General features: G+C 39.8%; 1 protein-coding gene across 1 annotated transcript in view; it reads left to right on the top strand.

Annotated features, from left to right (window-relative positions):
• ttc17 (tetratricopeptide repeat domain 17) overlaps positions 1 to 20,891 on the top strand; it is a 30,239-nt gene extending 9,348 nt beyond the window's left edge. Inside the window, exons 5-25 of the mRNA XM_026161263.2 lie at positions 3,821 to 3,952; positions 4,348 to 4,457; positions 4,553 to 4,700; positions 5,094 to 5,233; positions 5,527 to 5,687; positions 10,445 to 10,557; positions 11,470 to 11,622; positions 11,982 to 12,097; positions 12,265 to 12,421; positions 12,563 to 12,634; positions 12,934 to 13,158; positions 14,558 to 14,774; positions 16,672 to 16,800; positions 17,149 to 17,444; positions 17,557 to 17,710; positions 17,814 to 17,934; positions 18,134 to 18,293; positions 18,696 to 18,779; positions 19,261 to 19,380; positions 19,499 to 19,642; positions 19,759 to 20,891. Coding sequence (XP_026017048.1) covers positions 3,821 to 3,952; positions 4,348 to 4,457; positions 4,553 to 4,700; positions 5,094 to 5,233; positions 5,527 to 5,687; positions 10,445 to 10,557; positions 11,470 to 11,622; positions 11,982 to 12,097; positions 12,265 to 12,421; positions 12,563 to 12,634; positions 12,934 to 13,158; positions 14,558 to 14,774; positions 16,672 to 16,800; positions 17,149 to 17,444; positions 17,557 to 17,710; positions 17,814 to 17,934; positions 18,134 to 18,293; positions 18,696 to 18,779; positions 19,261 to 19,380; positions 19,499 to 19,642; positions 19,759 to 19,890 — 3,084 coding nt within the window. The 3' untranslated portion in view covers positions 19,891 to 20,891. The remainder of the gene's footprint in view (positions 1 to 3,820; positions 3,953 to 4,347; positions 4,458 to 4,552; positions 4,701 to 5,093; positions 5,234 to 5,526; positions 5,688 to 10,444; positions 10,558 to 11,469; positions 11,623 to 11,981; positions 12,098 to 12,264; positions 12,422 to 12,562; positions 12,635 to 12,933; positions 13,159 to 14,557; positions 14,775 to 16,671; positions 16,801 to 17,148; positions 17,445 to 17,556; positions 17,711 to 17,813; positions 17,935 to 18,133; positions 18,294 to 18,695; positions 18,780 to 19,260; positions 19,381 to 19,498; positions 19,643 to 19,758) is intronic.
• Positions 20,892 to 27,616: the final 6,725 nt, after the last annotated feature.

Here is a 27,616-nt window from a genome sequence, read left to right as displayed (position 1 = left end):
AAGAAAATCTCTCTTCTTAGATAGTTGGTTTAGGAATAACATTGTTTTAGTCAACCAATTATTTGATTCAAATGGTATGCTTTTTTCCTGTGAAGAATTTTGTTTACATTTCAATTTAGCTATAAATCGTCATGATTAAACAAAAGTATTTGGCTCAATACCATCAGGGGTTTGTATGCTGTTTAAGAATCAACCTAATATCACTTCATTCCACAGGCTGTTGGCATCTCCTATACAAACTTTTGTTGGCAAGATTTGCTTTTCTAAGCAATTTTAAGAACAACAATAAATCTGTCAGATCTTTATTTCACAGTAGCATAACCACGGTTATTTAAAGGATTTGTACTGTTTTGGAAATGTGTTTTATTTGGTCTACACAAAAAACAAAGACAATTCAACTTTGATAACAGATATATGATTAACTTGTTAATTTTAATGGCTAAATTTCATATTCACAAGTCCAAATGTTTAGGAAGACATCCCTCTTTTTATGTATTCTCCTTTGAACTTGTACAGTATCTTAATTCGATTAAGAACTCCACTAACCCAAAAGCTATAAAAACTATTGGTGTTTGTGAAAAAAAAATCAAGATCTTTCAATCACTTTATTCTTTGGCTTGATCAGGTACTTTCCCCCTTGCATATTTATATTGTAGGTTCTGAAAATTGTTCTTTTGTTTGTCTATGGTATGCAATTTTTTTTGTAAGTACAACACCATTAATATGGTACTGTTTAATTCTATTTTGTATTGCACTGAGGTTTAAACAAAGGTTTGAATGAAAAAAAAAAATACATTAACTATCGCAATGTTGGCAAATAGGGGAAGTGACGTAAGATTTGCGCATGCGTGGTACCGATCGGGTTTCTGGTACCGATCGGGTAGTGACACCCCATATTCCAAAAGTGCTTCGTCTCTTTGCTATTACTGTCACCCGGCATCATTTGTAGATGATATTGTTTGCAGCCGCTGCAATGCTTTCGACCAAAACCGGCGCCGCTTGATGACACCATCAACATGCGCTATCGCGGTAGAGCGGTATAGTCAAAATCTCTACCGTTGGCCAAATTTATATAGTTTTGTACCGTATACCGTTTATACCGCCCACCCCTACGCAATATTTTCTACTTCATCTGCTCTGATGTTTGGTGTACGTAGGACTGGGCGATATGACCCAAAATTCATATCTCGATATTCTTTAGCTGGATGGCGATATACGATATATATCTCGATATTTTTTTTAAAGCCATAAAGTAAGAACAAAAAGAGAGTTCTTAGTCAAAGCTTGTCCCAAATCTCACATGGGCACTTTTATTAACATACTGTGTAGAAAAAATTGCTGGACATTATGGGCAATGCTGGGCATCCTCTGCACATGGCCATAAACAACCAGAGGAGTCTGTTCAGTGACAGGTTGCTTCTCCCAAAGACGACAACGAACAGACTTAAAAACTCCCATCAAACTGTTTAACTCCTCTGTGGAGGGGAAACAGGAGGACATTTATCCCTTTCGTATATTTTATTTATATATTTCTCTGTACTGGAAACCGGATTTCCTAGAGGAACCCACCCAAGGGATTAATAAAGTTTTATCTAATCTTATGTACAAGAAAAAATTACTCAGAAATAAATTATCAGCATTTATTAAATAATAATGCTCCATAAATAAAATAAAACAATGTTGTTTTTGTGCATAACAAAAAGCTCACAATTGTGCAGTCAAAATGTAAACTAAAAGATGCTGAGCAGAATAACAAAGACAGATTTTACAGCTGCTCTGTTCCCAAGTTCTACTGACTGACAGCCTTGAGTTTGAAATCCTCTTTGTAACCGTGTCTCTTAACAGGTGCCATTTGTGGTCCTTATACACACACAGTACGGTAATATTACGTTGAAGCAGAGTACGTACTACTCTGCGAGGCTCCTCGATAGCCTTAGCAGTGCAGCTTTTGTAGCTTACCAAAGTCGTACCAAAACATCTTTTTGAAAGGTTTCTGAGCGCTGTGTACCACATAAAATCGGTTCGCGGTCAGTAAGCACAACCAGAATTCATACATAAGGCGCACTGTCAATTTTTGAGAAAATGAAAGGATTTTAGGCGTCAACGCGTTAGCCCAGTTAGCTCGTTAATGCCATCCCGCCCCACCCACAGGGCGATCCGCGGTAACTCGTTAACAGAGATTTATGTTAACGTTACTGCAGTTATGGCGTTAACATTACGCTGACAGCACTGAAATATCCATCCCATCCATCCATTCGCTTCCGTTTATCCTTTTCAGGGTCGCGGGGGGCGCTGGAGCCTATCCCAGCTGTCATAGGGCGAGAGGCAGGGTACACCCTGGACAGGTCGCCAGTCTGTCGCAGGGCCAACACACAGGGACAAACAACCATTCACACATTCATTCGCACATTCACACCTAGTGACAATTTGGATTATCCAATTAACCTATCCCCACAAGCTGCATGTCTTTGGACGGTGGGAGGAAGCCGGAGTACCCGGAGAGAACCCACGCAAACACGGGGAGAACATGCAAACTCCACACAGAAAGACCTCGGCCTGGTGTTGGAATTGAACTCAGGACCTTCTTGCTGTGCGGCAACAGTGCTAACCACCGTGCCAGCACTGAAATAGTGATCTCCAAATGTTTTCTTTTTACCGACCAGCTCCTCTTTGATAGCTGCCGTGTCCATCCTGTCTTTGCCTGCAGGTGAAGCGATGGGGGAGGGGGAGTTTTGTTCAGTGAAGGAGAGGCCGAGTAACGTTGCGTAGAGACAAAAGTGGACGAAAGAGAGGCAAACTTGCGGCTCCACAAGTAAAATTATAGCGTAACATAGACTATATCGATATAAACGATATTGTCACATCTAGGGCTGCACGATTAATCGTTAGAAAATCGCAATCTCAATTCATACTTATGTGCGATCTCATTTCCAAATGACAACGATTTTTTAAAAAAAGAGAGAGAGAAAAGACGACGATGATTGTACCGCATTTTGATCCGGGACGTAATCTGCATGAAAACAAGCGCTCACTCTTCCTGCTCAACAAATGACGAGTGCGGAGCCTTATACCATGTGATACAGAAGCTGGCTGCTAAAATTGGCAGGGAAAAAACAACAGAGAGCACGTCAGGGATGAGGAGAAAGTGACAGGAGAAAATCCGTCCCGGTCAACCACCCAAACATCAATAACGGGAACCTTATACAGCGCTTCCCTATACACGTCGAACTCCCGCAGGCACAAAGAAATTACGGAGGCTATCACTTATCACCTGACCAAAGATATGGCTCCCATCAACACTGTGCAAAACGAGGGATTTAGGAAAATGATGAACACCCTAGACAAACGCTACACAGTGCCGTCCCGCAACTATTTTTCTATTGTTGCACTACCTGCTCTATACACGCAGCGTCGAGCAACGGTGGAGACGGAATTTCAAGCAGTACAACATTTTGCGGCAACGACAAAATGTAAGACATTTGTTGTTTTTATGTTTATTTATTGTTTTTATGTTCAGTCTCAACTGTTACGAAGTTGATGTGCAGTTAATAAGTGCAATAAATATTTATACTGGAAAAGAAAATCGTGAGAGAATCGTGATCTCAATTCTAAGCAAAAAAATCGTGATTCTCATTTTATGCAAAATCGTGCAGCCCTAGTCACATCTCATATCTCGTATAAAAATATATCAATATTTTTAAAAAAAATCGATATATCGCCCAGTCCTAGGTGTACAGCACCAAGGAGACTTCAGCCTTTTTGCTTGTTTGATCACCTGCTAAAATATGATCTAATTGTCTTCCCCTTCTCTCTCCTCTAGGGTGTACAGGAGAGGGCAAACCTGACCTCCCCACTTCTTTCTAAGGAGGATCCTATTTTTAGTTCATTGTCTCCTAAGCTGGGTCGGAGTGCTGATGAGGTGGGTCATCGCATCCATGAAGGCTTACTGAGGGTAAGGGTCTCTGTGAAACATTTACTCAGTATACTTAAAAACAAAAAAAGTGACTGTTTTTGTTTTTTTCCTTTGGAGTTGGTGTAGGAGTATGATATAAGTACTGGCAAATGGTCCAAATATAATTTTTGCATGTCTGCTTATCTAAATTTGTTCTGTTCAGATGATTGGTTTATGACACCCAAATATTGAAGCAATAGTCATTCTGAGTGCAAGGTCAGACACGTTCTGAAGCACAGATTATCAGTGAGTCTTAAGGTTACTGAGCTCTACTGTCCAACGCAACAATATGAAGGAGGAGGAAAAGCTAAAATTCTGTAGAACCTTAAAAGTTGGCATTTTGTGTATTTCATAAGGCATAAAAAGACACATAACTTTAGGATTGTGTGTTTCAGAATTCGTCGTCCTGGGTGCTGTACAACATGGCGTCATTTTATTGGCGTATGAAGAATGAGCCTCAGAAGGCCGTGGACTGTGTTGTGCGCGCTCTGCATTTCTCCCCAAGGTACTGTGAGGCTCGTCAGACGAGTTTTGCGGTAATATTTAGTTTATTGCGTGCGAGTGGTTACAGGTGTATCTGTGTGTTTGTTGTTCCTGTAGGCAGCACAAGGATATAGCCCTGGTTAACATGGCCAACATCCTACATCGTGCCCATTTTTCAGCAGATGCTGCTATCCTCGCCCACGCTGCCCTCGACCTTACCTCAGACCTCTTCACCAGTCACTACACTTTAGGCAACATTTATGCTGTAAGTTAAAGGGAAACCTTCAAGCCACAGTGAATGTTTTATCACAGCATTTCCTGAATTTCACTGTAGTTAGGTTTCAGAGAGAATCTAAATCCAGCTATCAAAATCCTGTTTTCTTACGGACTAGTATTTTAGAAAATTTCTGACTATCAGTGGATTTACAAGCAAGGCCTGTAAAACAGTTTTCATATTTACGGGGAGTACCAGTATTTTACAAAATGTATTTTTATATAACACTTCTCTTTGTGTCCACCAGGCTTTCTATCAGTGTACTAGTCTGTACATATTTTTAGTCTGTTTATCGTTCTGTTGTGCTCGCAAAGCGTCGCTACATGAAACAGGTAAGTCTGACCTCTGCTGTATCTGTCGTGCTTTATGTTGCTGTCTGACTAGATGCTTGGGGAATACAACCACTCGGTGCTGTGTTACGAGCAGGCACTGCAGGCCCAGCCAGGCTATGAACAGGCCCTAAGGAGGAAGCATGCTGTGTTGTGTCAGCAAAAACTGGAGCAACGCCTGGAAGCCCAGCACAGGTACACAAGCATTTTAACACACTCTCTAAGTGATTTTGGTTGTGTTTTTGTTTTTACTGTACATTTCTGTTACTGATAATGCCAAAGAAAAGCCTTGCAATGAAAATATATTGTCATTTGCTGTATGTCGAGGTTGTTCAGTGATTACAAGAAATACACATAGACGTACCTGTAGGGAAGTCAAAATATGTGATTAAAATAAGTGCAGAGCTGGCAGCCAATGGACTATTTTTACACTTATCCATGTCTACCAACTGTCCTGTTTTTCCCCTCTTTGTTTTCCATATTTGTAGGTCCCTACAGCGGACACTGAATGAGCTGAAGGAGTACCAAAAGCAGCATGATCACTACCTTCGCCAGCAGGAGGCGCTGGACAAACACAAGCTGCTGCAGGAAGAACAAATCCTGCGCAACATTATCCATGAAACCCAGATGGCCAAAGAAGCCCAACTTGGTGAGATGCCACATACAGGAATTAAACGAGAACAGAACAGGAAAGAGAACATTTAGGATAGTCATGAGATTATTGCAAAGTAGTGTAATCGCACAGTTCAGTTAATGAGTTTTGCAGCAAATTACGTTCTACTTTGGAGAAAGCTAATTGCTTTACCAGGTCAAAAGATAATATGAGGAGCCTGGGCTGGCTGTGGTTTAGCTTGTTACATACTAAATTAATGTGCATTTTTTATAATTGTGAAAAAGAAGCGACTTGTTCAGCCAGTTGTTTTACTGCAAACTGATGTGTATCAGTTCTGAGGAGGGCAAAGTTTATTACTTGGTTTCACATAGCAGAAGTGGTAAAGCTGTCAAGGTGCAGTAGAGATGATTGTAAAGTTGTGAAACTCATAAATGAACTCAAGCATGAATAAGCAAATTCACAATATGAGCAACTCAGCAAGCTGTCAAGTCACATTAATCTAGGTTTACACATGGTCCCTTTAAAAAAACAAAAGTAGGGTTTAGTTGGGATTAGGTGCAAAAACAGGTTTGGCTGTAACGTAGACTACGAGAAAACAAATTAAACAAAACTTTATCTCGATCACAATTTTGGCTGCACACAATCATTTGAATGCGATCGAACGATATTAAAAGTGTGTTCTCTGTCAGTACAACACCAAGAAAAAGTAAATTAAGCACTTGCTAAATTGTCTTGATGCATTCTCCATCATCCAGGTAAGTAAATCTCCAAAGGTTGATTCTGTTCATCTGGACGTAGCGTTTTCAGTGGGAGAAACGTTTCGTCACTCATCCAAGTGACTACTTCAGTCTCAGCTGCCTGCAGGTCAGCTGAGACTGGAGTCAAGGAGGCCATTTACGTGAAAAGGGAAAGACCATCTCTGAATCGAGGAGGGGGCCTAAGGGTACATCTTTCACCATCCTACAATGCTGTGATTGCAGCCATTCCCCAACTCTCTGTGAAGGGTACTCATGGCCATTGATCAGTGGTCTTTGATAAATGGTCATGAGAATTTGCATAATCATGATGAAGGAACTGACCTCCCAGCCCATTGTTCTTTCAGTGGGCTGGTTTCAGCTATTATTCAAAGGTACTGTTTATAAGATTGGGAAAACCTGCAGTCAGCTGAGACTGAAGAAGTCACTTGGATGAGTGACAAAATGTTTCTCCCACTGAAAACGCTACGTCCAGATGAACAGAATCAACCTTTGGACACTTGCTAAATCAGTGTCTTGCCATTTACCTGCATGTGCCACAGCTGTTTACTGCAGCTGACGGCTTGAAGTTTCCTGGATTATTCAGGAGAAGATTAAACAACATTAAAATATAGATTTAAAGCACCATGAAAATGTCTGACACTGCAGAAGCTGAAGAGCTTGTGCCTTAAAGCTGATCATCATCCCACTGCTCGGAAATACTTTGGAATTGGTGCCAGTCTGAACAAACGATTTGCCAAGAGAGCACTAGAGTTGTCTGTGAACCACAAAGCAACATAGTCATTTGCTGTATGTTGAGTTATCCGGCCACCTGCAGTATAATTAATGCATGTAGACCAAAAAAAATTGTGTAATTGTGAATCTTCCAAAATCAACTCCGATGTCAATAAAAGCGAGCCTTGCAGCGCATCAGCGTATCCAACCAGATCATAAAGACATTTGGTCAAAAAGTATATTTCCAATAAACACGGTGATTAATAAAGGCAGACAGTTGTCTTTCTACAGTGACAAAACCTGTGTTCTATGTAGAATGTCACAGAGGAATCTCACAGCTGTCGAGTATTTTACTCGAGTTTTACTAGAGTTATTTTACGTGTTATTCACACCCACCATGCAGGTACAATGAATGGAGTGAAAGATTTTGCTAGGTTAGGTGTTAGGTCAGGTGAATAAAAGCCAGATATTCTAATTAACAGGAATATAACGCAGTGTATAAAGTGAAAGCAGTGCCATGTTTGTTTAATTTTTATGTTTATTTTTCTTCAAAGAGATGCGCTTAATTCTGGCAAATTAGAAAGACCGGTTTTATTTTATCTAGAGGATCATCATTTAGCCTGGAGAAATAGTTTGCTGCTTTATAAGAAAGCCCTCCGCAAAGCCAGAACATCTTACTATTCATCACTGATTGAAGAAAATAAGAACAACCCTAGGTTTCTCTTCAGCACTGTAGCCAGGCTGACAAAAAGTCAGAGCTCTTTTGAGCCAACCATCCCTTTAACGTTAACTAGTAATGACTTCATGAACTTCTTCACAAATAAAATTTTTATCATTAGAGAAAAAATTACCAATAATCATCCCACAGATGTAATATTATCTACAGCTACTCTTAGTACCATTGATATTAAGTTAGACTCTTTTTCTCCAATTGATCTTTCTGAGTTAACTTCAATAATTACTTCCTCCAAACCATCAACGTGTCTTTTAGACCCCATTCCTACAAAACTGCTCAAAGAAGTCCTGCCATTAATTAATTCTTCGATCTTAAATATGATCAACCTATCTCTAATAATCGGCTATGTACCACAGGCCTTCAAGCTGGCTGTAGTTAAACCTTTACTCAAAAAGCCATCTCTAGACCCAGCAGTCTTAGCTAATTATAGGCCAATCTCCAACCTTCCTTTCATATCAAAAATCCTTGAAAGAGTAGTTGTCAAACAGCTAACAGATCATCTGCAGAGGAATGGTTTATTTGAAGAGTTTCAGTCAGGTTTCAGAGCTCAGCACAGCACAGAAACAGCTTTAGTGAAGGTTACAAATGATCTTCTTATGGCCTCTGACAGTGGACTCATCTCTGTGCTTGTCCTGCTAGACCTCAGTGCAGCGTTCGATACTGTTGATCATAATATCCTATTAGAGCGATTAGAACATGCTGTAGGTATTACAAGTACTGCGCTGCAGTGGTTTGTATCATATCTATCTAATAGACTCCAATTCGTGCATGTAAATGGAGAGTCCTCTTCACACACTGAGGTTAATTATGGAGTTCCACAGGGTTCAGTGCTAGGACCAATTCTGTTTACATTATACATGCTTCCCTTAGGCAGTATCATTAGAAGACATAGCATACATTTTCACTGCTATGCAGATGACACCCAGCTCTATCTGTCCATGAAGCCAGATAACACACACCAATTAGTTAAACTGCGGGAATGTCTTAAAGACATAAAGACCTGGATGGCCGCTAACTTTCTGCTTCTTAATTCAGATAAAACTGAGGTTATTGTACTCGGCCCTGAAAATCTTAGAAATATGGTATCTAATCAGATTCTTACTCTGGATGGCATTACCTTGGCCTCCAGTAACGCGGTGAGGAACCTTGGAGTCATTTTTGACCAGGACATGTCCTTCAACGCACATATTAAACAAATATGTAAGACTGCTTTCTTCCATTTGCGCAACATCTCTAAAATTAGAAATATCCTGTCTCAGAGTGACGCTGAAAAACTAGTTCATGCATTTATTACTTCCAGGCTGGACTACTGTAATTCATTATTATCAGGATGTCCAAAAAACTCACTGAAAAGCCTTCAGCTAATCCAAAATGCTGCAGCAAGAGTCCTGACAGGGACTAGAAAGAGAGAGCAGATTTCTCCTGTTTTGGCTTCCCTTCATTGGCTTCCTGTTAAATCCAGAATTGAATTCAAAATCCTGCTCCTCACATACAAGGTCTTAAATAATCAGGCCCCATCTTATCTTAATGACCTTGTAGTACCATATCACCCTATTAGAGCGCTCCGCTCTCGCTCTGCAGGCCTACTTGTTGTTCCTAGAGTATTTAAAAGTAGAATGGGAGGGAGAGCCTTCAGTTTTCAGGCCCCTCTTCTGTGGAACCAGCTTCCAGTTTGGATTCGGGAGACAGACACTATCTCTACTTTTAAGATTAGGCTTAAAACTTTCCTTTTTGCTAAAGCATATAGTTAGGGCTGGACCAGGTGACCCTGAATCCTCCCTTTGTTATGCTGCAATAGATGTAGGCTGCCGGGGGATTCCCATGATGCATTGAGTTTTTCCTTTCCAGTCACCTTTCTCACTCACTATGTATTAATAGACCTCTCTGCATTGAATCATATCTGTTATTAACCTCTGTCTCTCTTCCACAGCATGTCTTTATCCTGTCTTCCTTCTCTCACCCCAACCGGTCGCAGCAGATGGCCGCCCCTCCCTGAGCCTGGTTCTGCCGGAGGTTTCTTCCTGTTAAAAGGGAGTTTTTCCTTCCCACTGTCGCCAAAGTGCTTGCTCATAGGGGGTCATATGATTGTTGGGTTTTTCTCTGTATCTATGAAGCGCCTTGAGGCGACTTTTGTTGTGATTTGGCGCTATATAAATAAAATTGAATTGAATTGAATTGAATTTTAGTCTGTACATTAGCAAGAGTGTCACACAATACGAATATGAAAATAGGATTTTGTTTACCTGACAGCAAAAAAGATTTCTGTCTCTAAAATCAATGAATAATCATGACAAATAATTGTGATCTCAATTTTTAACAGCATTTTGGTCATAGTCATCCAGCCCTAAAACAGTCCTTAGGCTCCTCTGAACAGTGACTTCAAATAAATAGTTTTCTGATAAGTTCATTTTCTAAATTGCTAGTTACGAGTCAGTTATTGACATTGTTGGCTTCAACACACTAAAATGCTTAGCTTTAGGTTCTAAGATGGGACTACGCTAACTCACTTCCCAGTGGCTCAGTCCCTCTTTTATAGTCTCCGAGTGTTTAGAATAGCATCTGAGACTTTTCCATCATGTGTGTTTCAGGGAACCATCAGATGTGTCGGCTGGGTCAGCAGCAGCACAGCCTCTACTGCCCGTTTGACCTGCCTGTCCGCTACCACCGGGGTGATCTGTTTGAACATGTTCAGTATGTCCAAGTGAGTCTTTGGAAAAACTGTTTATAAGAAAATGTAGACATCAAAATGATAAACGCTGACCGCCTTCTTGGCAGATGCGCACACTATTGAAAGTATGTTTAACAAGTTCATCACGAGAGGTTATTCTAGTCTAAAAGCAATGGCATAATCTCTTCTTTTCTGAATGACTTTAGGGATATCGCTTTTTTGCTATGAAAAATCAGTTCTAGTGTACAAAAATTGTTCTATTCAGTTGTAGTTGGTGTCCTTGCCAAAGTGACTGTTAGATGTGACAGAGAAGATGGTCTGTTAATATGTTAAGAACTGGTGGATCAGTCAGTCTGCCTTTTTTTAAAGTTTTTCTTTTCTTTCAAGTTAAGGCACAAAAACCATCAAACAGTAATGAAACTGGCTCTCAGGTTCTCATTTCCCCTGAAAGGAAAGACTAAGAATTACCTCTGCTGTACAGGAGATGTTCTCAGTCTCAGAAATTAACGGCACACTGTAATAGCTGCACACGACTACATCCCCCGATGATAAATTTACTTCAGTCACTCTGTAGAGAGCTCTTGCGTACAGGTAGATGTGAACACTCTAACACTGGCAAATGCATGTAAAACTCAAAACATAATTTGCATTTAAAACATTTTTTCACTTACTACATAAAATATGTCACAGTTTGAATGTCATCAGTATTTTTCTACAGTGTAGAGCATATCAAAACCAATGAACAATCCACGAATGAGCATGTGTGTTCAAACAGAAGGACAGTGTTTCTTAGCCCAGGGTTTTTGTTTGTGTTTTTATAGACAAACAATTTAAATGCAACGACACTGCTGTGTTCTTTCTACAAGAATAAAACAAACATTTATTTATTGAGTCATTATTTACGAAGAACCTTGTTTTGCTTTGTGTTTCTGTCTTTGTTCGTAGTTTGGAGAAGAGGTGTCAGTGGCATCCAGTGTGGCACTTGTGTCAGAGCGCAACTCAAACCAGACGGAAGCCAGCCTCCAGCTCCACCCCACCGTGTCTGGGGGCCAGGATCCCGCTGCCGCCCTCTGGGGCAGCCATCAGGATTACACAAAGGCAGGCTAAACCAATTACATGTTTTTTGTTTTTGTTTTTTGTTTTCTTTTAATTTTCTTGTTTTTCACAGGTGAAATCTGTGACTGTAAATAAAAACAAAATAAATAAATAAAACTAAATAAAACTCTTGCAGTGCTTAAACAAACTTTAAACAAATTGCTCGAAATGAACTTAAACTCACCATAGTACTTACAGCACTGTGTGGGAACTGGTGGTTTACATTTGGCAGACAAATTTAAATACTGAAGAGAAAATATTAGACTTGTAAAATAGTCACATATAGCCTGGATAAACTGGATAACTAGAGCGTGATCATGTTTTGAATAATTAGAGTTACAGGAAGTGTGTTTGTGATGTAGGACTTGCAGAGGATGTTGTGGCCTCAGAGGTCTGACTGTGCCCATGAGTATCCAAGTGTCCCCCCAGCTCACCTGCTGCCAACCTACTACCTTTCACCTGAATCACAGGGCATCAGGTCAGTACAGATTCCTGGATGGACACATTTCTAGTGGTAGCAGCATAGATGTATTAGTTTCACATTTCTCAGACGGATCTACAGGAATGCAAAAGAAACACATGTGTTCAAAGAGCTTTGCAAAAAAAAGAATAATGAGTGAAATATGTCTGCTTATGTTTATTCAGCCCAGTGGCAACTCTTCTTTATGGGACCAGCAGTCTTTCTGGGACAGTAGGTCTGCCAGACTGTGGTCCTGTCCCCCAACCATACCCAGCCCTTCTGCCTGCCTCACTAGAGTGGCCCCTGGAAGAAAAGGAGCTGCCAGATCCTTTTGCCTCTGAGGTATCTGTCTGTCTATTTGTACACGTGCGGGACATTTGCATATGAAAACAACCACTACAGTCCTCTTGTGTGTGTGTTTGTATTCTTTTTTTTTTGTGGCAAAGACTATCCATATACACATATTTCTGTCTGTGTATATAGATACTGCAGTTACGTAGTGGAGGATTGATGCTGGACCAAATTGGCCATAGAATTGCTCAAGCCATGAAACAAGTAAGGGAGCTCCTCACACCCACACAGGTTCTGATCGTTGCTATGTATCTTACCATCTGGTGTATAAGCCTAAATCTGTATAGAGTGCTACAGAGTATGTTTATTTTTCTTTAAATATAGTTTAGATGAACCCTTTTCTGACTCAGTGTTCCTGCAGTCCAACTTAAGTTGTTGAGTTCACAAGACGTTTCCATTATATCTGAAGTCTGATTATGAATAACTCTAGTCACTCCAAATAGCTCCCAGCTCAAATTGTTTGAGGCCACCTTAAGCTAACCTAAGTTGTTTTGTATGTATAGGCCACTATACCCCGCTGGCAGGTCCACAATGAGGCAGCTCTATTTTGGCGAGCCAAAGGCAATGGTAGCCGTGCCCTGCAGTGCCTGCGCCAAGCCTTGAGCTCAACTTCGCCTTCCCATCGCCACCTCCCTCTCGCCAATGCTGCAAACCTGCTGCTACACCACGGCCTAAGCACCCACGCACAAACACTGCTGGAGTATGCATTGGCACTTAATGCGTCAGAGGTAAATAACCTGCTGGGTTATGCTATTTCAGTATGCTGTACAAGTAGTTTGTTTAGGTGTGCTTTATATTTTGTTTCGTGTTGGAGAAACGTATTTGCTAACACAAACGGTATTCATCACATCGCCTTGCGTCAAAGGAAACAAAAACACGCCTGTTATCGTCTTTGCAGCACGCTGCGTTGTACTGGACTGAAAATCCCAAATCAGCAGTAGTGGTTTTTTTGGTTTTGTTTTTTTGTTTTTTATTGCCTGTGCTGAATGCGACTTAGCCAACAAACTTCTGATGAACTGCATTTTTGATGGCTTCACAGAGCACCACTTTTCAATTACTGGGATCAGTAGTGTCATTGTGCCATGTCTGAGCACTCATCAAGGTGGTTCCAGGAACAAATGTCCCAACCACTGGACAACACATTTCAACATGGCAGAGGAACCTAGGAAAATTTAAAACCTGAGTGTTTGCCTAAAAATGCGCAGCATCTAGATGTTAGACTCATTTTACATTCTGGGCCACATATAGCACGCTTTGATGTTAAGTGGGCCGGACCAGCAAAACTCTCCTTTCTGATAGTCTAAAGAAGTTTAATCACACATTTAATCCTTAAAATATTTTAATATATAAGAAGAAAATGCAGTTTCAAAAATATATCTCGAGTTTTATATATGATAAATAAATGCTGCTTTAAATTTCTTAAATTGCAAGAAATCAGTATGAAAAAACAGAAGAAGCTCAGTTAGGTCATTGCGCAGACTTATTTAATTAAAAACTGAAGTTTTTTGTTAATTGATGGGTTTTATAGTAAAGAATACAAAAATCTTGCATTTTTAGCACATGGTGAAAAAACAAATTTTGTGTAATTTAATGGTTTATCTATTAGTTGTTTTAGTGTAGTATGAATGGTTACAGTGGAGGTGTTTATTAGAAGGAAAAGCTGTAAAAATGTGAAAATACAGTTAAAAGTCAGATATTTTGTGCCCTTATTCGTATTTTCCAAAACTGCCAGTGGGCCAGAATGGAGTCTTTGTCTTTGGCAGAGCTGATTTTGGCCCTTGGGCGTTATGTTTTGACACACCCAATCAAGAAAATGCCATAGAGAAACCACAGACTAAATTTGATAGGGAAAATTTCCAATATCATTCTAAATCAAGCTTTGCGGGTAAAAGCTGGTTTATGCGTGTAGAGAATTCTCATGTTATAATAATTCAGGAACCGCAGGTCAATTGTGTTATATGTAAGCTGGAAACTGCAGAAGTGCTGTTTTACATGCATGATTTAAAAAATAAAAATAAGAAAAGCAGATCCTCCACAGATGACAGGAACAATGTTCATTATCATGCACATCATCCACCATCTAATTTCACCCGTCTTGTCTTGTTTTTGTTTTTTTTCCTCCCTCAGCCTCACACCCTGCTCAGCCTGGTGAGCGTACACTTGGCCCAGGGCAATGTGACAGGTGCCCTGGCCCTGTTCCGCCACATCCTGGTCACGGCCCTTTCCTCCTCTTCCTTCACGTCCTTTTCTGGCTGTGAGCAGTGCCGCAACAGTCTACCTCTGCTGCGTTGTCTTCAGTTCTACCCCTCCCTTTACAATCTATCAAACCGACAGTCCTGCTCAAGTGAGTAACTTGGGGGGTGGGGAAAAAATACCTAGTTTTGTTGTTTATTTGTGGGTCGTTTTTTTTTGTTTTGTTTTTTAGTATAATTTTCTGTTTTGCTATTTAGTTACGGAGTATGTCTAAAATGATGGATTACAGTACAGATTCAGATGATCAGCAGTGACCTAGTTGAAAGTTTTGCATGACAAAATTCAAGTGGGAGTATTTTAAAGAAATCTTTGCATACTAAAAACAAGATAAATATTTATTCGAAACTAATAGTTGCAAAATGATAATGTTCTTAAGTTGCTGAAACCCTTAAATATCTGAAGTTTTGTAAAATGAAGAACTGTTGGGTAATCTCTTTTAAAAGCAGAGCTTTATTGGGCGACCAGAGAAACTCATTCTCTGCCCACTGGCTGTGTTTTTGTTTTGTTTTTTTTGTTTTTTTCCTGTGTTGGTTCACAGCACGCTGAAATGCTGTAACAGCCACTTGAGCAGAATCTGTCACATCTAATTTAAGGGTTTTAGTTTTATTCGGTTGAATACAGGATTAAACATTCCCAGTAATGTTTAATGCGGGAATGTTTGAATTAATCAGCAAATGTAATAGCATTTATTAAGAGTTGGTGAGTCTAAATGCATTTATTAGAGCTTTACAAATATTTATTTTTCTATCTCTATGAGCTGAAGTGAAATTTAGCCTCGGACTCATCTGCTTTGGGCCTTACACTCACAAACCACCTCGTGTTGCTCTGCCTGAAGCTGCAAGAGTTGCTGTGAAAAACTGCTTGTATGTTGGGTTTCTTTCCTGTATTCATATCAGTGGGAGTGGAGAGAACAGTGCTTTGAAGTGAAGAAATTTTTCCACTCAATAATTTAAGCTGCAGAAAATAGCTGATGCCAAATTTAGAAGGGACTATATTTTGCGCTCTAAAGTTGAAGGTTGCGTCCATAAAGCGCACACCAAATGTCTGAGGTTGCTTGAGCCCTTACAAAGCACATATCTACCATTTAGATTTTTCAATAAAAATCAAATGTACTAAAAAAAATAGACTTATAGTAAAAGTTTGGTGATGACTGCTGTCCTTGTGTTTTAGATCTTGTCAGGGGAAGAACTACAGTGAGCTAGAAAATAGTGGTGCAGAAACAGCTGAGGTCTCAAACTGGTGTCCCTGATAGATAAGATCCATCGGTTCTTCTGGCTCCCTGTTCTGGCTGTTGTCCATGCAAGGCCAGCACAATGTGTACATGTATGCACTTAAGCACCCAATGAAAAAATAACATTTGAATTATGTGAAAGATTTGAGGTAAAAGTCATAGCCAAACATTATATCAGTCAGTTTACAGTAGTTACCGAACGGCTGCCAAAGACCTACTAGTACAAGAAAGAGAACCATATAACGTGGGGGGAAACATGTAGGCTTCTTCAGGGGACAGTGAGACAGTAAATGGAGTCGATATGTAGATTTTGAACTGATTTTTTTTTTTTTTTTTTTTTTAAACCCAAAAACAAACACAGTAGCTGTGTTTTCACCGTTTGAAGTAAGTACAACAGGAAATTGTTTCCAGTGAGCTGCAGTGTAAAATCTGTAAGGCTGTGAGCTAAGGTTGAACAATTATCACATGATATTCTGGATAAATGTTAAAAGAATAGCAAAAAATAACCAAAATTATTTCATAGTTCTCCACCTAAGTGGGGGAAAATACTTTTTAAAAAGTTGTATTAGCTAAAATTACTAAAGTATAATGTCTAAATTGATAAAAAAAAAATAGTTGCAAATATGCAAAACCCTTACATAATAATCCATTCATCATTGTTTAATTAGTCTTTTTTTGTTTTTGTGCATTTGTGTCCATTTTTGTCAAACATTTTGTAGTTTCATTTTAATTGCATGCTTTTTGTGGTAATTTATAGTTGATCCGGAGGGCACTGCCTGCATGGCTGAGGAGGACCTCGGCCTGCAACTGGAAGACTGGGAGGGCAGTGAAGAGAAGCAGGACGCACCGGCCATTTCAGCCATGGAAGACACTCTGCTCTTTGAGAGTAAGAATTTGATATGTGGCGTCTTCACTGGCACAATGAAGCAGTCAAGATATTATGTCTGTGGCACTTCAGCAAGGATGTATTTGGTCTAAATAATTCAGAACTTGAGATTCCGTCTTGTGCAGTTTGGCATGTGGCAAAAATGTGTAGTGTAAGTGTCACAGACAAGCGAGATTTAACAGCAGTGGAATACTTTACTACATTTTACTGGCTTTCAGGTTCCCATGGTCTACTTTGGGGTGTCCTATCGTTTTTTCTTGTTTGTTTGTTTTGGGGTTTACATGCTCTTTCTTTCCTGTTGAGCTAATGTTTCGTAATCCTATTCATTCCTTTCTCCGCACCATGCAGAGGTCATCGTGGACAGTAACGGCTCAGATGAGGCAGCCGGACAGCAGCAGGCTTCTCCTTCTGCATCGGCAGCGGCAAAAATGAGCGCTTCTTTTGGAGATGATGGAGAAAAGGAGGAGGAGGACTGGCAGCTGAAGGAGGATCTGATGGGAGCCTTTGAGGGTGCACTGGATGTCGGTGGGAAGCGAGGTGACCTGCGAGGTATCCGGGTGCTAAAGAACGACCGCGTCATGGGTGCTCGTCCTGGTAGTGGGCCCTGTTTTGGAAACTGTGAGGATGACGAGGGAGCAGAGTGGGTAAGTGTGGAAGTTCACTGGTTTTTAAATGGCAGAACTGAGTTTGAGTAATCCTTGCCAACATCTGTCAGATATTTGTGAGTATCTTAATTGAGTATTACTACTACTTCAGATCACTTTCCAAGTAAAGCGGGTCAGAAAGGCTAAAGTGGATGGGTCAGAAAGTGTTTCCACCTCTGATGACAGCCAGAATGGGGACTCACTGCCTGGGGGTCACTCTGTTTTGGAGATCAGCGGTCCAACTATCCCATCGCCCGGTCCTTCAGGTAACACATAAACCTTTAGTATTAACTGACAACATCACGCACAGAGAAAAAGCCTCTCAGAGAGGTGTCACTGTATTTTTCTTTTTCTTTATTCTTTGGACAGGCCGTTGGAGAGACTACACAAGTCTTGGCTGGCCAGGGCCAGAGGAGTGCCAGCGGATACGGAGGGTGGACCTCACCACTGTAGCTAGCACTTGGTTGGCTGTTTCTGCCAAGAACATTGAGTAAGGCTCTCACTGTCCTGAATACGTTTTTATCCTGTATTTATGAAGTTCTAAACAGATTCAAAGAGGATTTGTTTTATTACCATATCACTGTGAAAGCAGGTGGCAATTTCATTTTTAACAGAACTTAGAAATGTATTTATAAGAAATAGACAGCTGGATAATTTCTTTTTATTTTCTCTCCACTCCCTCCCATCAGCATCACAGAGCACATAGACTTTGCCACTCCACTCCAGGAGCCAGCTGTTGAACCTTTATGCAACGCCAACCTAGCTGCTAGTATGCACACCCTCGACCACCTGGCAGGGGTAGCCAATCGTGCCGCCATCCATTACACTGGGGAGAGCCAACTGCGTGAGGTATGCTGAGGCAGAAGCCGGAGATAACAAGAGGCAACATATAAAATAAATGCAAACAGCACAAGACTGGAAAAAAGTTCCATGTTAAGGTTTCCTTTACAGAAGGATTTTTCTAAGAGCAAATAAGATGAACTTAATCACATCAAAACTAATGTCACTACATTCTAGTCTTCTCATCCAAATTGTTGACAAGCTTGTATATCACTCTTTTTGAACTTAAAAGTTTCAAATTACCCTTAAGTGGGGGAAAACACACAACATTTAAAAACAATCTCAGAACCTTCTTAAGAAATAAAAACACAATTTTGTTGTGTTTAACTTGATTGACAGGATTTTTTTAAACCCATCTTTCTTACAGTAGCTCATAGTGTGATTTATGTCTCTTCTTTTCCAAACCCAAAGGTCCTGCAGAACCTCGGCAAAGATAAGTTTTCCCCACAGTCCTTTGAGCAGGTGGGCACCCGCATTGCTAAAGTCCTGGAGAAGGTAAGGGCTCTCTGATGGTCCAAGGCAATTTAAAAATAAGTTTTTGCTTTAGAATAATAGATTTTTCCACCTGTTATGACTTGAATGTACAGCAAGTCATGTTCATATATCAGGAGAATACTGTTTTACTGTGATTACCATTAGACTAGTATTTTAATAAAGGAAAGATGTCTAAAAATATATTCAGCTGTATAAACATCTGATCACTGGTCGTCTCCTTGGCGCTACAGCATGTTATTCAGAATATCCTTCGCTTTAAGTCAAAACTGAATCTAGCAAATATAAACACCCCACTGTGAAAGTCGGTACTGTGGTTTATTCACTTCTGGTGGTTTGTTTGTCCAGTCGGGCTTTATGATTAAACTCTCCAAAGTTTTTCTCTGAATATTATTGTACTTCTTTTGATAGCTGTACCATGCAACTCCAGTGCGACTAACACGGTTCATTGAGTTTTTCTCTTCTCTAATCCCTAAAACGGCAGAATCAGACTTCCTGGGTTTTATCCAGCATGGCTGCACTATACTGGAGAGTGAAAGGTCAAGGCAAGAGAGCCATCGACTGTCTACGACAAGCACTCAACTACGCTCCCCATCATATGAAGGCAAGTTAGGCAAAAGTTGTTCCCAACAGTGGTTTTCTTGTGAAAATGAAAAATAAATCTCTTTATATGTTGTTTTGTTTTTTTTGTTTTTTTCTCCCTCTCGTGACTTTTAAACCAGGATGTGCCACTTATCAGCCTGGCCAACATCTTCCAGAACGCCCGGCTATGGGAGGACGCGCTTACAGTGGCTCGCATGGCAGTAGAAATTGCTCCGCACTTCGTCGTGAACCACTTTACCCTTGCCAATGTCTATATAGCAATGGTAACAGCCACAGTCACACTTTTTTCTAATAATCCATCAATATTTACTGAGAGCTGCTCACCAGCATCATAGGTGCATCATACCACATCAAGTGTCTTTGTTTTCCTCGTCACCAGGAGGAGTTTGAGAAAGCCATGCGCTGGTACGAGTCTACTTTGAAGCTGCAGCCAGAGTTCGCTCCTGCCAAAGATCGACTGAGAACCATTCAGTGTTACCTGCTCACCAAGAGGGAACGTCGTCAGCCCTAAACCACTCAGCCAGTTTAATCCCAGTAGTACCCACTGGCCATGCACACATCAGATAAACACTCACACACATACATGCAGACAGAATACACATCAGAAGATTGCAACAAACTTGCACAAAGTAAAAGTGTAGGAAAAATGAACTAAGTCAAACATGAGGTGTCGAGCTTTATAATCGGCTGAATCTTGAGTCCTTGTTTGTTTTTGTTTTTTGGGGGTTTTTTGTGGGGGTGGGGATTGTTTTTATTTAATTTTTTTTTTTTTAAAAGGTCTAACCAATACCAAGAATTAAGTTTGAACTGTCATACAGTAAAACTGTAGATAATCTTGGCCCACTACTTGCAGGATTTTTGTTATGTCTCAAAATCAAAAGGCTCAGACTCATTTTTGCAAATCAATTTTTGCATGATTTGCAATAAAAGTTGGACAAAACTAATGACCACAGAACCCACCTAATTCTCTTACTTATTTAAATTGAAGAAAAGCTTAAACTGTCTTTCTTGAAGACATTTTACTGCTGTTTAATATGAGGAAGTGGGATCTATAACAAAAACAAAAAAAAGTATATTGCTCTATTACGCTGAAGGATAATGAGATACTACCGCCTGAAAATGGTACATTTTAATCTAAAGTAATTGGGGATGATACAGTATTTGCTTTTATGGAATGTGCTTTTCAACTCGAGTTTAAATGAGGTTGACTCGATTAATATATTCCCTCACTATTTCTGCTTCTTAAAATGGATGGGGACATTCAGTTCTTTTGCACTTTTTTTTTTTTTCTTAAAGCATTCCTATTTATATGGGACCTAAACGATTAGATTTTTGCGCCAAGCTACAAAAGACAGAAAATAAACTATGCTATTACATTTGCTTCTTAACTTATGGAAATCATCTGGCAGAAAAATGATATCTCATTGCCCATCTATAAAAAGAAAAAATAATGATAAAAAAAACTGGAATCTGTATTAAATGTACAGTATTAAAGGCAGTGTGTGGATTTCACTTTGTTTCTGTGTCATTTCTTTGTTTCACTGGAAAATAAAAGCATAGGGGAGATTTCACGATTGAAAACTATGATCATAAAGACAAGCTCAGCATTCTTTTTTTTTTTTTTTTCCACTCATGTAATCTTAAAAAATTGCCAAGTGGTGGCGCTGTTTGAATTTTTTTTTTAACCAACTTTATTTCCCAACATTGTCCTAATGGGATTCGCAAAGAGAGAGACAAAGTTAAAAGTGTATTTTGCAGTCAAAAAGAAGTTGTATTAGCAGTCATTTATTCTATATTGCCAGATCTGCTACTCAAATACCCAAACCTGTTCCTTGGTTATCGTACCAAAACATGAAAATACATGAAAAATGATAAGTTAAAGTTAAATGCCTCTTGTATTCCAAAGGCTGTTATCAGCAGAGACTGACAAAGACTTCCCACCCACCCTCAGCTTGTTCAGATAATGTGGTTTTTATGCAGCATTCACCTGTTTTACTACTACTATGAAGAATGAACCTCTTTCAAAGGATGTTGTATTGGCATTGTGTGAGTTGAAGATAATAACAGATTTTCACACATTAGGACAGCAGAGCTGTACAATGAGTGTGTTATAGCAAAACTAAGATTGCCACAACATCACATCAATATTACCATAAGTTATTTTTTAAATAATATATGTGTTTTAATTATTTTGTGTGTGTATAACAAGTGCAAAAACAAAACTGAGTTTGCTCCCACTGAAAAGCACCAATTGTTTATGTGATGTGATTGTGAATATGGGCTTTAACAGTACTTAAATGACTAAAGCTGCCAGCAGTGATAAGGACGCCAAGCAGGTCAGCAGAGCACAGCTGTCACATTAGAAGCGTGGTTGTATGTACTCTATGCACTGACAGGAAAACCCTGCTTCTGCTTACAGCACCCCTGTGGTCAAGCAACAGATTTTCAGCCTGACCCAGTGGAGTCCATACGCCACATTTGGTGCAAATACAATCAAGGATTGCTGGTGTACGGTGCTTAGCAAATTCATTAGACCACATGTCATGAAAACGGAAATAGTCTGGACAGAAATCTGTCCATAAATAAATTCATCTGGACTTTTCTGAGAAGTCGGCAATGAATCAAGCATAGGATATATAAACTGATTTTTCTGCAGAGCAAATAACTTTTCTCTCACCTTAATCAAAATAAAGTGTTTGAATATTATTTTCTGCTTTTTTGTAAAACAATACATTTGAACATTTATGGCTAACAACAACAATATTATTTTAGCATTAAAAATATAAAGAGCTTGCACATACTGACAGATTAACCATTACAGAAACCTAAAAAAATGATAATTCTGGTAATTACCAATACTGTTAATTTAGGTCAGCTGTGGCAGAAACCTTATAATGCTCTAATACATTTGTTAGGCATCGTAGCTATGATCTCACTTCCTGTTTGGTGGCTTTGCTCCGATTGGCTAATGATCCATCTGATAACATGAGACTAGGTCTGACAATCATCTGTCCCAATTCTAATTGAGATTGAGAGGGAAAAAGGCGACCTGTGAAAATGCTTAAACTTTTTAGAGCAGCAGCAGACATCACAGTTCACTTTGAATGTGTCTTAATCCAAGAAGCCAAATGTCATGTATGTGGTTCAAAAGTTTTTTGTGCAAAAACGCAGCTCTAGCTTGACCCATGGTGGCGCTAGAACGCTCTGGGCACAGACGTGACACTGGATGCAGTTTTCTTCTTCTCCAGTGAAAGAAGAAACAGATGATGCACTGTGAGAAACGCTAGAAAATAACTGGATTTCTAAAGCTTTACACGTGTGAAACAATTCATATAGGCCTCATGAATTGAAACCTGGCTGTGTTAAGCATTGTTTACTTGTACACAATGTTGCCAGTGCAGCATGGAGTGCCTTAGAACAAATATGGAACGGTGTGTTCATTCACATAAACAACAGTATCTTTTTCTGCCGCCTTGTTCTTTTTTTTTCCATTTCATTTCCAGGATCTAAAAATGGCACACACACACACAAACACACACACACACACACACACACACAATGCAGCCTGCTATTTTTAGAACCCTGGAAAGGAACAAGATGGTTGCAGAGAAGCTGAAGTGTATGCACAGACTCCTATAAATACAAGCACAACACATGGGGGGATTTGCAGCTGCACATTTGCTGCCCTTTGGATTCAGCACCACTGAGGACAAATGAGCTGCTGCATTGCTAATGGATGTTGTTTATTGTTAGCCCCCTCACCCACCCCCCAGCCTGTGCAGACGAACTCATTCTCCTCTGTGTTTTGGAATGTTTCTCAATGAATAATTGACTGGAGTGGTATTTTTGACCATCCCTGTCTTGGGTGCTGTATATAAATAGTTCATGTGCAGCAAAGCGTGCGTGTATTTATCAGGGGCGTCAGGCCTGGGAGTAGGAGCCCTGTTATGTAATAGGCATGTGAGTTGGCACACCACAGAGACGCTGCATTGAATGGGTGTGTGTGATGCTCTGTTCCCATTGAGTGTTTTCAGAGTGATAGTATACTCACTGGGAGTCCTTTGTCAAGTTTGCTGCAGCTGAGGCAGCTAATTTTGTTACTGCGATTGGTAAACATGAACTTGCATGCACCATGGCCTTTAAATAATGCACTTTGTTTGATGCATACGTTTATGAATTATAAATCAGCTGTAGCTCACTTATCCATGTTAGGTATTGATTTGGCCTTTTCACAGTATCGACACTGACCTTGTAAGTGTAATAACATGCAGCTGCTGTTGTTTTTTTTAATAGTGGGGACGGAGATATATATTTTGTGCAACACTGTGTTGCATTTCTACTGATGCAAATTTGAAAATTAACATTCAGAATAATTTTTGCAACTCTCTGTTTATATTCTGCCAAAATTGTCTGCTATATAGATGTAAAAAGACACTTGAGGTTGAGAAACAGTGGAACAAATGGCCAATGTTCTAAGATTCTAATTTGTTCTCATGCAAAACTTTTTGATGCCACGCTGAAATTTGTTATCACAGCTGATGGTATGTAGTTATATTTAGCTCGCTACTGCTGAATATAGTAACAGTGAATGGATGTTGCTGTAAGATATTACATAATAATAGTGAGTTTCCTACATGGACATGAAAGGAGATGACTGTTTTAAAGGCACAGTGATAACGAGAGGAAGGAGATTTCAACACGCGAGGAAGAATGCTGTTTTATTTGAACGTCTTCTCTGTAGCTGTTGTCCAGTGTGTAAACTGATTTCCAACAGAGTCTGTAGATACGGTCATTTTTATTTCATATATTCAACATTTAAAATTGTTTTTAAAAAATATAATAGAACCACACAACTGGATTATAAAAATACCAATAAATACGTACATTACATTCACATAAAAGTGAATGGGCAATGTTTGCTTTGGTACACTATGCACATAGAGTCCACACATCATAGTACACACCATTGACCTTTTATTTCACAAAAAACTCCAAACATCAGTTGTGAGTCTGCTTACAGACAGAGGAATGGTTTATTTGAAGAGTTTCAGCCAGGATTTAGAGTGCATCATGACACTTCTTATGGCCTCTTGATGATGGACTCATCTTTGTGCTTCTCCTTCTAGACCTGTGCAGGATTTAATACAGGGAATAGCAGAATTTTTCTCCAGAGACTGCAAAGACTATTAAAATGTATTAAAATGTCCTTCATTGGTTTGAGTTGTATTTATCTTATATATTTCAATTTGTCCTTGAAAATGAGGAATGTCTCTAACACAATTGGAGATAAAGTATCTGAATTTCAGGAGCGGGACCCCGCCTCTAAACACGTTACTTCCGGTTCTTATCTATATATGTTCCCTCAGTTCTACAAGCTGTTCATTCTCGTTTACGTCCCCCACCCTCCCTCCCCTTTTCAATTCTTTCACTTCTTCACTTCTATTTAGTACATGGGGATCTGCCAGGCCCAGGAGCTGCTTTCAGTCCCCTTCGAGGCCTTCCCCAAACCGCAGCTCAATTCATTTCTAAGCCATTCACCTGTATCTACTAAAACGCTGTCAACTGCTTCCCTCATTCGATATGCATACATTTCCATTATCCCTTTTATTGGAATGGCCATTATTCCAGGGTGTACCATGCCCTTTGCTGAATGATACCTGGTTCAAGCCCTCGCCATGAACCTGATGTGAATAAGTGGTTAATAAAATGCATGGATGGATGCATACATTTCCTTTGCTATGCAGATGACAAACAGCTATATTTATCCATGAACCAGATGACCCTGGACAGGTCGCCAGTCTCTCGCAGGGTTAACACATAGACAGAGACAACCAATCGCACTCACATCCACAGGCAATTTAGTGTTTCCAGTTAACCTATCCCCACTAACTGTACGTCTTTGCTATTGTCAGATAATTCCCTGAAAAGCATTCATCTAAAATGCAGCAGCAAGAGTCCTGACAAAGACCAGAAAAAGAGCTCATATTTCCTGTATTAGCTTCTCTTCACGAGCTTTCTGTAAAATCCTAATTGATTGTAAAATCCTTCTTCCCACATACAATTCCTGAAATATCAGGCCACATCATATATAAAAACTTCATAGAATCATATTATCCCAGTAGAGCACTTTATTCTCAGACTGCAAGCTTACTCGAGGTTTTCAGAGATTTTGAAAGTAGAATAGGGGGACAACCATCCATCCATCTATCAGGCCCCTCTCTTGTGCAACCAACTCTCAGTTTGGTTTCAAGATGAGAAAACCTCCACTATTTTTAGATTGAGCTTAAAATTTTCCTTCTTAATAAAGGTTATAATTAGGGCCAGATCAGGTAATCCTGTGTGCACCCTCAATTGATCGCAGCAGATGGCTGCCCCTCCATGAACCTGGTTCTTCTGGAGATTTCTTCTTGTTAAAAGGGAGTTTTTTCCCCATTGTTGCCAGAGCACTTTGGGAAGGGTTGTCATATGATAGTTGGGGCTTTCCTTGCTTTCTTTGTATAGTTGTATGGTCTTTACTTTACAAAATAAAGCACCTTGAGGCAACTGTTCTAGTGCCATACAAATAAATCTGAATTGAATTAAATTGCATCATAGGGCACTTTCCATGATGAATTGAGCAGATCTTCTCCATTTGTTTACATAATATAACCAAAAGTATTTACTCATCTGCCCTCACATGAATATGAACTTCAGTGACATCCCATTCTTAGTCTATAAGGTTTAATATGAGCGGGCAGGCGATGAGGGAAAGTAACAAAAAGTGTCCGGGTCGGAAAAAGGAGACAGGGAAGCAAAAGGGTTAAATTAAGGAGTTTTATTAACGTTTTTATTAATAACTCAACTAATAGAGACGGACAAGCCGCTATCACCATTTAAAGAAACAAACAAAAACTCAGGCATCGGTCAGTAAACTGAAAAGTAAGTAAAAAAAAAGTTTAGTCACCAATCACTCCTCTCCACAGAGTGGGAGTAAACAATCACCGAACACAGCTCACTAGCTGCACCCACCAACATGGCTTGCTGATGGGAGTCAGCTGTCCAAAAGAAAAAGGTGGCACCTAGGGCAGGAGAGATGGTAGGACACGCCCACATAGGCAACTTCAGGAGAAGGCCCTGCTAGGTCCGTAACACCATTACTTCAGAAATGTATTTGTGAAGTCACACACAGATGTTGGATGGAGAAGGCATGGGTCAGAGTCTCTGCTAGTCTCTGATCGGGTTGAAGTCAGGCCAGTGAAGTTCTTCGGCATGAAACTCGCTCATCCATGTCTTTATGGACCTTGTTTTGCCATCCCAAAATTGTTACCACAAAGTTTGGAGCATAAAATTGACAAAATGTCCTGGCATGTTGAAGCATTACAAATACCAAGACATCCTTCATGGGCGCTGGTTAAGCTCAGTGCGTTGAGTGGGCGACCACATGCCATACGGCTGAGAGCAGCCCGCCCGGGTTTGAGTCGCACCCGCGGCCCTTTGCCTCATGTTTTCCCTCCCTCTCTGTCCCCACTTTGCTGTCTTCTCTCCACTGTGACTATCGAATAAAGATGAAAAAGGATAATGTTTTTAATAAAAAATGATAAAAATGTTTTTAAAAAAGACATTATTTGACTGGACCTAAGAGGCCGAGCCCAACTCCTAAAAAAACTACCTGACATCACCAGAGACTGTAAGCTGAACCTCCCACCCCTGTTTGTTTTGATACCATGGACAGCTCCTGAGAAACCTTGTCACAGTCTTTCCTTGGCATGCTGTTCCCCTACAGATCTATTCGTCGAGGTAGTCAAAAAAGGAGCAGAAAACAAGTGTTTTATTTAAATCACAATTAACGCAAAATAATTTACACTGAGCTATTTTCTGTCTTCTCTCTCAGAAGAGATTTCTGCAACTGTTTTTCAGATTATACTTTAGGTTTTGGATTTAACATCCTGAACTTTTTGTCTGTTCTGTTACACTAATAGCTTAGTCCCATTGCCACTGTGCCAGAGTATTTTGTGATGTGAGAACTGAATATAACTGAATTTGGACTGTGTTAAGCAACTTTATTGTGTTACATTTTTTTTAACAAAACTATATCTAGGTTGGGCAACTATCTGGAAAGGTATGAGATTTTTTTTTTTTTTTACCTGTTTACTGAAACATATTCCAATTATAGTTATATAGTGAACATGGACAGAATGTGTAAGATCAGCTATCATTTGAAGGTATCCACATTCAAATTTGATGAAGTGTTTAGGAGT

Source organism: Astatotilapia calliptera, chromosome 1 (assembly GCF_964374335.1).
Source record: "Astatotilapia calliptera chromosome 1, fAstCal68.1, whole genome shotgun sequence".
NCBI classification, from domain to species: domain Eukaryota; kingdom Metazoa; phylum Chordata; class Actinopteri; order Cichliformes; family Cichlidae; genus Astatotilapia; species Astatotilapia calliptera.
Note: the sequence above shows the minus strand (reverse complement) of the source record. Positions and strands in the feature narration are given on the sequence as shown.